This window comes from Petaurus breviceps, unplaced genomic scaffold, assembly GCF_028583685.1.
Source record: "Petaurus breviceps papuanus isolate PSGF00001 unplaced genomic scaffold, PetGlider_PUasm1.0 175, whole genome shotgun sequence".
Taxonomy (NCBI): domain Eukaryota; kingdom Metazoa; phylum Chordata; class Mammalia; order Diprotodontia; family Petauridae; genus Petaurus; species Petaurus breviceps.
Genome location: NW_027185764.1, coordinates 44,018,409 through 44,029,458, shown reverse-complemented (window position 1 = coordinate 44,029,458; position 11,050 = coordinate 44,018,409). Strand labels below are relative to the sequence as shown.

Here is an 11,050-nt window from a genome sequence, read left to right as displayed (position 1 = left end):
TATAGTCTGGACCTTGGGACCAGTAAGTGGGAGTGCGTGGCTTTTACCCCCAGGGCAAAAAGCTGCTGAGATGCTGGCACAGCCAGCCAGCTCCATGTGGCGGCCTCAGCTCTTGGCTACAGAGTGTAGGGGGACCAAGCACCAGTCTGAGGAGTAATCGCTCTTGCTTTAGCCTTCTTGGATCTGGATTGCAGTCTAGAGTGGAGGTCCTGGGGTGTGTGTCCAGCTTGCCAGAGCATGTGGAGACCTCAGGGAGGGCACCCATCTAATACCTCTGGCAGCTGAGAAAACCCCAGCGTTTGGGATGAAAGCTCCCCTGTCTGGTGGCAGAGTCCTACTGTGGCAAAAAGCCCAAAAGTCAAGTAATTGAGTGGCAAAATGAGCAGGCAAAGGAAACAAAGCAGACAGAAGATTCCAACAATACACTCCTATTTTGGGGACAAAAAGGAGCAAAGCATGGAACAGGAGGAAAACAGTGAAGTCAGAACTCCTGCACCAAAAGCTTCAAAGGAAAATACAAGCTGGTTACAGGCCATAGAGGACCTTAAGAAAGATTTTGAAAACCAAATAAGAGAAGTGGAGGAAAAATTGGGAAGAGAAATGAGAACAATGCAAGAAAATTATGAAATGAGAGTCAACAGCCTGACTGAGGAAAATAATACCTTAAAAAACAGACTGACTCAAATGGCAAAGGAGGCCCAAAAAGGCAATGAGGAGAAGAATGCCTTAAAAAGCCGAATTTGCCAGATGGAAAAAGAATCTCAAAAACTCAATGAGGAGAATCATTGCTTCAGAATTAGATTGGAGCAAATGGAAGCTAATGACTTTATGAGAAATCAAGATACTGTTAAACAGATCCAAACAAATGAAACAATAGAAGGAAATGTGAAATATCTCATGGGAAAAACCACTGACCTGGAAAATAGATCCAGGAGAGATAATTTAAAAATTATTGGACTGCCTGAAAGCCATGACCAAAGTAAGAACCTAAAAATCATCCTCCAGGAAGTTCTTAAAGAAAACTGTCCTGATGTTTTAGTGCCAGAGGGCAAAATGGAGGTTGAAAGAATCCACCAATTACCTCCTGAAAAATATCCCAAAAAGAAAACTCCTAGGAATATTATAGCCAGGTTCCAGAATTCCCAGATTAAGGAGAGAATATTACAAGCAGCCAGGAAGAAACAATTTGAATATTGTGGAAACACAATCAGGATAACCCAGGATCTGGCAGCTTCTACACTGAGGGATCAAAGGGCTTGGAATATGATATTCCGGAGGGAAAAGGAGCTGGGATTAAAACCAAGAGTCACCTACCCAGCAAAACTGAGTATCATGTTTCAGGGGAAAATATGGGTATTCAGTGGAATAGAGGACTTTCAAGCATTCTTGCTGAAAAAAAACCAGAGTTGAATAGAAAATTTGACATTCAGATACAAGAAGCAAGAGAAGCATGAGAAGGTAAACAAGGAAAAGGAATTATAAGGAACTTATCAAAGTTGAACTATTAACATTCCTACATGGAAAAACAATAATTGCAACTTATGAAACTTTTCTCAGTAGTTGAAGGGATTAGAAATATATATATTTGTCTATGTATGAGGGTATATGGGCATATGAATACATATGTGAATGTGTGTATATATGTTTACAGGTATACATAGATAGAGGGCACAGGACCAATTTAACAGGAAGGAATGATACTTAAAAGGTGAAATTAAGAGGTGAGAGGAAGACAGATTGGGGTAAACTATCTCATACAGAAGAGGCAAGGGAAAATGGTTACAATAGAGGGGAAGAATAGGAAGGCAAAAGGGAATGGGTCAACCTTATTCCCATTGAATTTGGTTTGAGGAGGGAGTGAAATACACACTAAATAGAGTATCTCACCCTCTAGGAGAATGGGGGGGAAGGGGATGAGAGGGGGATGATAGAAGGGAGGGTAGGCTGGGGGGTAGGGAAGTTGGAAGCACTCACTTTTGAAAATAGACGGGATCAAAGTAGAGAATAGAACAAGTGGGAGGTGGATAGGAGGGAGGGAAATATAGTCAGTCTTTTACAATATATCTACTATGTTATTGTTTTGCATTAGCCACACATGTACAACCTATACCGAACTGCATATCTTCCCAGTAAAGGTGAGTGATAAGGAAGGAAGGGAATGAATCTGGAATTGAAAGTTTTAAAATCAAATACTGAAATATATATACATATATTTGTATATATATATATATATATATATATATATATATTCTATTATTTATACCATCTTACATGTAATTGGGAAATAAGATATACAGGCACTGAGGCATAGAGATCCACTGGAAAAGTAGAAAGGGGTATGGGAGAAAATATGGGAGAGAGCAGATTGGAGGAGGGGATATCCTATGGGACTGCTATTTTGGGGCAGTGGGTAGGGGAAAAACAGGGAGAAAATTTGTAACTCAAAATCTGGCAGAAATGAATGATGTAAATCAGAAGTTAATAAAGCATAAAAAAACAATAAAACAATTGAAAACTAATGCTGTATAATGGTAATAATCAAACCTGTCCTAAAAGAAGAGAAATGAGAAGTTACCCTTTCCATCCCCACTTTGTAGGGGTAATAAATATAGTGCTGACAGTGAACTTTGCATATAATGGAAGACTTTTTCAATGGTTTGGCTAGTTTTGCTGATTTTTTTTCATATTTTTAGAAAATTTGTATTATGAGGAATGTGTCTTGGGAAATGGAGGTAAAAACAAAAGATAACAATAAAAATGTTTGAAAAATAGGGAATAAGAAAAGACAAGAGAAGCAGCAATACAAAATGTGTGGACAATTGACAATTTAGACTACAACAATCAATATCAACAATTTAGACTCCGTGGAAAGTCTGTCTAAATTAGTAAAAACTCAGAATTATACAATCTTCTCAAATAAATTATTTTATTATTTTCAAATACTGCATATGTAACACAATATCATGACTTTAAGATTTACAAGAAAGGCTATCTGACCTGCTTTAATGCAGACAAAAGAATCCTTTCTAACTAGTATATTGTTTGTAAATTAGAAAACAAGTGAACAAGCATTTAAGCACCTACTAAGTGACATGCACTAGGTGAAAAGATGGTCCCTGCACACAAGGAGCTCACAATCTAAGGAGGAAGACAATACCCCCAAAAACCTTTATACAAAACAAAATATATACAGAATAAATTGGACACAATTTCATAGATTCTTAAATAGAAGACCTCAGTGTTTTTTTCTGTAGTCACCTTATCTTCATCCCCTCCTAACTCAGAGTAAGAAGTATCCTTACCCCTTCACCATTAAGCCCTCCCACAAGTGCTATCTCTCCCATCCCCTCCAGTTGAGACCTCTGTTCCTCAATTATTCTCCCCTACCAAATATCACTCTCTGGTCTCCCTCTCTGAAGTTCTCCCTATCTAGTAAAAAAATAAACCAAAAAATCCACCCACTTTGGCTTGAATTTCTACCCTAAAAACTCATGCCCTTCCTTTCATTCACAAAGTTCTTAAACCAATCATACCTTGTTAGAACTAGCCACTGCAATCTGACACTTGTACCAAACCTTTCTACTGAAACTTGTTCTCAAAGGTCAGAGATAACCTCCTACAGCCCTAATCCTAGAACCTTATCTCAAATCCTATTCTTCTTGGTATCTCAGAAGAACATGCCATCAATAGCCTTCTGGTTTCAGTTCCAACAAACCTTTATTAAAAGAGCCCACAGTTCACAAAGCACAAAATTGTCACTATCTCCAGAGAATATATATTGTCTTGGGGGGGTAGGGATGGGAAAGGGAAATATGTGCAAAATAGGGAGTGACTAGGAGAGATCTACAGTGTTCAAGGAATATTTGGTGAAAAAGAGAATGCTTTCAGCTGTTAGATTTAGGTAAGGTTATGTTAAAGTGGTAGTACCTGGGGCGAGGCCTTAAAAGTTAAGATCAAGTCTATTCCAGGCATGAGGCATTCACTAATTATGAAACTTTCTCCATTTTAAGATTTTCTCCTCTGGATTTTAGCATCACTCTACTTCCTACCTTCTCCACTAGCTTCTCTTCTTTTTCTCTTGCTCCTTAAACATATAAGAAGCACTTCCCTACTCCCCCAAGGTTCAGTCCCCCAACCTCTGTGGTTCTTTACATCTTTACATTGTCTCCTTTAGTAATTTCAACCACTTAAGTTGATTCAAAGGCTCATCTCTATGTAGGCAGCATTGTGTTAAAATTCAAAAAGCTTACTGGTTTTGGAGCTAGTTCAAATCCTGCCTCTCACCTATATTACCTAGAGAAAGTGACTTTCGATGACCTCTAAGGCCACCTTCTAGATTTAAACTAATGACTGGCAAATCTCTGTCTCTAGCTCTATACAATTTTCTGTTCTACATCTTGGTAAATAAGCATTTACTAAGGACTTACCACGTGCCAGGCAAAAAGTTAAATGTTGGGAATACCAAGAAAGTTGAAGATATTCAAGGAGCTCACATTCTAATTTTGGAAACAACACATGTACCTACAATATAGGTACACACAAAATATGCTGAGAATAGCTGAAAGGTAATTCCCAAGGAGGGAAGCATTAGTACCCAAAGAGGACAGGGAAAGGCCTTGTAGAAGGTGGAATTTGAACTGAACTCAAAATGTCCAACTAAAATAAACATCTTTTCCCCAAACTGAACCATTGAGCACAGGACTGGAGTCAGAGAACCTCAGTTCAAATCCTATCTGGGACAAGTCGTTTCAAATTCCAAGAGACCCTCTTTGCTGACCTCCAATTTCTCATCTCCAATTGCCTTTTAGACATCTCGAACTGGATAGATGGCCAGTGGACATCTTAAACATGTCCAAAACACATCATCTTTCCTCCTAAACTAGGGGTAGTGAACTTTGTGACCTTCTAGGTCGTTGGGTGAGGTCTTCTACAGTTTTTTGGTTTTAGATTTGTTTTGTTTTGCTTTTTGGAGAGAAGGTAGGGCAATTGGGGTTAACTGACTTGCCCAAGATCACACATCTAGTTTCCTGTTAAAATCTGAGGCTGGATTTGAATTTAGGTCCTCCTGACTCCAGGTGCTCTGTTCACTTGGCCACCTAGCCACCCCCAGAATCTTAAGTTTTACAGAACAAATCCTTTTGTTAAGGAGATTTGTACTGTGAAGTTTGGATTCAGTCAAAGGGCTACACTTGAGAATCTAGAGGGCCACGTGTGGCTTCCAGGCTGCAGGTTTCCTAACCCTGTGACCTAAACCCTCTCCTCCTACCTTCCCTGTTACTGCAGAGGGCAACACCATCATTTCATCCCCTAATTCACAATCTAGGAGTCATCCTGGACTCCTAGGTATCTATCACCTCCTCTATTCAATCTGTTGCCAAGGCCTGCTTGATTAAACCTTTGCAATATCTATTGAATGTTCCCTTCCTTGTTTCCACATGGCTACCACTCCGGTGCAGGTCCCCAACACTTAACACCTCATTTATTTCTTTCAATGACCCCTTTAGTGTGTCTGATTGCCTCAACACTCTCTCCTCTCCAATCTACCCTCTATTCAGTCACCTAAATGATTTTCTTAAATCACAAGTTCAACCTAAGTTTCCTCCTACTCAATAAACTCCTGTGGCTCCTAATTACTTTCAAGATCAAATACAAAATCCTGTTTGGAGTTCAAAGCTCTTCAAAACCTACCCCCTTCCTATCTTTCCAGTGTTCTCATACCTCTCAATCTCCACCTGTACTTACTTCTGGATCCAGTGATACTGGCCTCCAGGCTGTTCCATAAACAAGATACTCCATCTCTTGGCTGTGGGCATTTTCTCTGGCAGTCCTCCATGCCTGGAATTCTCTTCTTCCTCAACTCTACCTACTGGCTTCCTCTATGTCCCAGCTAAAATCCCAAATTCTACAGGAAGTCTTTCCCAATTCCTCTTAATTCTACTATCTTCCCTCTATTAATTAATTCCTATTTATCCTGTACATAACTAGTTTGTTTGCTTGTCACCCCAATTAGATTCAGAGCCTCTTGAGGGCAGGGATAGTCTTTCACCTTTTTTTTGTATCCCCAACACTTAGCAGAGTGCCTGGAACATAGTAGGTGCTTAGTAAATGTTTATTCACTATTGATGTACCTATTGAATTCTTCTTTTGAAATTTTTCTCATATTTTTCTCTTTCTTTTCATTTGTAATCCAGGGCCTTACTGCCTCAAGCCTAGGACTGTGTTAGGTTGAGAATTAATCCCCCACCCACCTCCAAACCACTTAGCAAATTGTTACCAGTTTAATCCTCCTAAAATACTTGCTTCTTTAATAATATTCAATGGTTTCCCACTTCCTAAAGACTAAATTTTCAGGCCCAGAAAAAAGTATAGCTAGCTTTAAGTGACAGGAAAAAAACTAATAATTTTCCTAGTGAATTCCAAATTAAGGACATCATCCTCTTATATGTTTTCAGTAAAATACTAGTACAGAAAAAATGGAGCTAAAAGGCCTCAGCAAAGCCACCTTCCTATTTAGAAGAGGGGAAAAAAGAATGGTCTAACCATAGTTACTGCTTTCCTTGAAATATCGGTTCTTCTTATCCTTCTCCTTGCCTTAGTTTTTCCTAATCACAGGCTTACTAAAGTCTTTATAAAATCCAATTCCCAACACTGCCTTCCAGTCACCCAGAACCAAAACTTCAACTTTCTTTTTAGCTCCCCACATGCAACTGGTTGTCATCTTAATGATTCTTCCAGCTGCCTTTTAAATCTGTCTCTTCATTTCTTCACCACACCACCTAATTCCTCCAATTATCATTTCACATTTGGATTATATTAGCCCTCAGCTCACCAAGTCATCCCCTCAGTTTTCAGACCACTGAAAAATCTCTTGGGTTCTGTACCCCTCTTTTTCAACCCATTAATTCCCCAAATTCTCCGTATTTCAGCCAGGAGACCTTCTTGTTCCTTCAATTAGTAGGGTGCACTTTCTAGTTCAAGTTTTTGTTTGGGCTGATCCCTTTTCCTCTACCAAACTCCCTCCACCCCCATCTCCCATCGGCCATAGGAAACTGCCAAGAAATTCCCTTCACTAATGTTAGTTGGTACCTTAAAAGAGGTGCCAAGAGCACTTGAGAGGTAAAGTAACTTGTCCCTGGTCACAATCAGTATCTTTCTCAGCAAAACTTGAACCTGATTTGACCTGGTTTCCACTATACCCCACTGCTTCTTAAAAGCCCAACTCAAAAGTCACCTCCTTGTAATACACCTTACCCCATGTGATACCTTCTCACCTCACTTTCCTGTTAGAATCTCCAATTTGCCCTTATACTTTTAGGCGTTTTATTTTTTCCTAAGGCTCCACTAAGTGTAAACTCACTGACTGAAGGATATCGTATATAATCTGCAGCCATAATAGTGCCCTTTACTGGCCCTTACAGGACCTTAATAAATGCTTTTTGGATACCTTTTCCTACATCTTCACAGCTGCTTAAAAATATGAGCATGTAAACGTGACAATGGGAAGAAACTACAGATTTTGTATAGTGCTATAGGGCCAATTTAATTTGCAACATATTCGTAGCCTATGAAATCTGTGGGGGTAATTAATCCATTATTACCTGATCATAAAAATGCATTTTACGCACTTTAAAAAAATTCAGGGCAAAAGCTTCCCATGTATTTTAAGAACTAAGGATCCTCAATAGTTTTCAATGAACCAAAGAAAGAGGCTGCCACCAAAGTAGGATGAAGTTATAATGGTTACATATCGCTTAAATGACTGTAGCAAAATCCTCAGAAACACAACAGTGTTCTGGTTTCATACAATGTAGCTTTCAGACTTATTCCAATGAAATTGTTCTCTCCAAAGTTACTAGTTATTTCTTAGTTGCCAAATCCAGTGGCCTTTTTTCAGTCCTCATTCTCTTTGACTTCTCTTCTGCCTCTGACACTGTTGATCACTCTCCCCTCCTTGGTATCTCTTCTTCCTGGGTTTCTAGGACACCATTCCCTCTGATTTCTCCTCCTACCCATCTGTCCACTCCTTCTGTCTCCTCTGCTGCATCCTCTTGCAGATCAGTCCTCTAACTTCGAGTGTCCCCTCAGTGTCTGGTCTTGTGCCCTCTTTTTCTGTTTCTACCTCATTTGGTGATCACATTGGCTTCCAAGTATTTAATTACCATTTCTATGCTAATGACTCTCAAATCTACCTATCCTGCTCCAAGCTCTTGGCTGACATTCAATCTTGAATCCCCTAAAGCCTTTCAGATATCTAGAATTGGATGTCCAGTTGACATCTTGAACTAAACATGTTCAAAACTGAACTCACTTTTTCCCTAAACCTTCCCCTACCCCTCACCCTCCCTGTCACTGCTAAGACCAACATCACCCTTCTAGTCCCTCAAGCTCACATCCTAAGTGTCATCTTCTTACATATCCTGTTGCCAAGGCCTGTCAATTTCACCTTTGCAATATCTCTTGAACGAACCTCTTCTTACCAATGACATTGCCACCACTTGAGTACAGGCCCTCATCACCTCAAGCCTCGACCATTTTAATAGCGTGCTGGTGAGTTTGCCTCCCTCATGGCTCTTCCCCTCTCTGTCCCCATTCAAAGACACTAGAGATTTTCCTAAAGTGCAGGTCCAACCATGTCACCTCCCTACTAAAAAAACTCCAGGGGCTCCCTGTTGCCTCTGGGATCAAATATAAAATGCTCTGTTTGGTGTTTAAAGCCCTTCATAATCTATTCTTCCTACCTTTTCAATCTTTTTACATCTTACTCCCCAACACATACTCTTTGATCCAATGACACTGGTCCCCTGGCTGTTCCATGAACAAAACAATGCATTTCTTGGCTTTGGGCATTTTCTCTGGCTGTCCCTAATACCTGGAGTTCCCACTACTGAGCTTTCTAACTTAAGTTCCAACTAAAATCCCTTCTTCTACTAGAAGCCTTCCTAACCCTCCTTAATTCTAGTGCCTTTCCTCTTAACTTCCTATTGTACTGGATGATTATTTTTTTATATAGTTGCATGTTGTTACCTATAAGCTCCTAGAGGTCAAGGACGCTTTGCTTCAATTCGTGTACATAGTGCTTAGCACAGTGTCTGGTACATAGCTGGAACTTAGTAAATAAAGGTTTGCTGATTGATTGATATTAATTACCTGTTATGTATAAAACAGGCCAAAAAAGAAAGGAAGGAAAGAAGCCCTGCTCCCTAATCCATTAAATATCCCACTAACTATGGTGGCTTTTCTAAACCTTTTCTTCCCTCTCCTCAAGCCTCTCAAGGTCTCCTATCCCCTCAACCTCAGCTGGAAATGTAGCCTCATATTCAGTGAAAAAAAACAAACCAAGGCCAACATCTCACAGCATTCAGATGACCTCTGTTGTATTCTCCATCAAACTGAGCTACTGGAGACCAGGAACTGGGTTTTCTGCCTCTCTTTGTATCCACTTAGCATGTGGCAGGTGCTTAATAAATGCTTGTCACTTGACTTTCTAATGGGGTATAAAATATGAACAGAAAAGTAAATACAAAATTTCTAGTCAACACCTCCATCATGAACTAAAGTCATCTTAAGAAGTTTACAGCCTAATGGTATATGCTCCCTCAGAGAGGCATGTTAGTATTTGCCTCCATAAAATACAGCTTGTATAATTATCTTTTATGACTGCATACTGTAGACTTCAAGAAACTCTCAATCTTGGGAGGGCCTGAGAATGCTGTGTGAATAGAACAGCATTACCGGCCAAAATCAGCCAGAGGCAACAATCCAGGGAAATTTTCTAAATCTCAGAGGGTGTAGTCAACTCAGGGGTGGGGAGGAGGAGGGTAGGGAGGGCAGGTTAAAAGGAAAGCTCTTTTTAGGAGGCTAACTGGGCCACACCCACCTTTTCCAGACTTCCCCAATTCATCTTTGGCCAGCTATCTCTCCTTACTTAGCTCGGCGTTCCCATCCCCCTAGCCTTGCCTTTATTCCAACCATGAAAAAAGTGTTAAAAAAAAATAGATCTTATTTTGTTTTAAAGCTTGGCAGCCCTCCTCACCTCGACACGGTTTAATGTGCTGACAGGTAAGTAAAGAGATACTAAGTGTTCTGCGCTTTGCTGCAAGCCTGCTGCAATGACCAATAATACCTAGGGGGGGAAATCCCTCCACTACAGAAGGTTATGTCCATATAACGTGGTTAATGGCCCACAAAGTCCTCAGTAATGAATAAATTACTTTCTAATCTCATTGCAGTCAGCCCCAGCAAGGGGGGGGGGGGGGGTCTAGTTTACAATCAGATAAGAACCATTACAGGACATTTGGGGTTTAATGGGAGCAGAAAGAAGCAGCAGAGTCCAAACTTCTTTCTGGCCAGGGGCTATGTTTTCAATTAACTTCTCCTAACCGAGAGCCCTTTGCTTAGGCTCCACATTAACTCCCCTTTTCCCTCAAGGTCCCCATCGCCTACCTCTCCTCCCTGGCCGGACTTGGCTGGGGTTGCTTATGTTCTCAAACTCACAAGTGTGCCCTCGAAGTCTGGCAGGGAAAGGGTGCTGGGTTACCTGTGCAGCCTCTCCCCGTCGCAGGGTTCCACCTCCAAGGAAACTGAACCCCTCCCTTCTCTTTTCCCCCTCCAGAACTGCATTCAAATTCCAGCCGGCAGAGGCCTCTTAGCCCCGCCCCAAGGCCCGCCCCCTGCACAGCAAGTTTTTTCAGCCTTGGGCAGGCGCCCTGACTGCTGCCTGACCAGCCTCTCCCCCACCCTTTCCTGGCCGGTTTGGCGAGCACTAGAAGGCGCGCTTGGGCCCCGCGAGCTTCGGGCACGCGCGCTCACCCTCGTTCGCGCGGGACCTGTGGCTTTGCAGACGTCGCTCTCTCTGCCTCCCCCCTCCCTGCCGTTGCTGCAGTTTGATCCACCCCGGGGTGAGGAGGGTGGAGCGAGAAGGTGCCGCTTTCCGCGCTCTCCCTGCTGCAGTGGGCTCTGCGCTGCAATTGGAAGGCGCTGCCCCGCGACGCCCATTCGCGGGGGCTCAGTCGAGGCTGCTGTTGCTACTGCGTCCTTCCCACCTCCCCCA

At 41.6% G+C, this 11,050-nt stretch overlaps 1 protein-coding gene across 4 annotated transcripts in view; it reads right to left on the bottom strand.

The window, feature by feature from the left end:
- POLR3G (RNA polymerase III subunit G) overlaps positions 1 to 11,050 on the bottom strand; it is a 527,072-nt gene that overhangs the window by 61,437 nt on the left and 454,585 nt on the right. For 2 of the 4 annotated variants that reach the window (XM_069085082.1, XM_069085083.1), the window contains exon 1: positions 10,538 to 10,689. In XM_069085082.1, coding sequence (XP_068941183.1) covers positions 10,538 to 10,620 — 83 coding nt within the window. In that variant the 5' untranslated portion in view covers positions 10,621 to 10,689. Of the gene's footprint in view, positions 1 to 10,443; positions 10,690 to 11,050 lie in introns of those variants that run through there. The other 2 variants (XM_069085085.1, XM_069085084.1) reach the window with 2 other exon arrangements.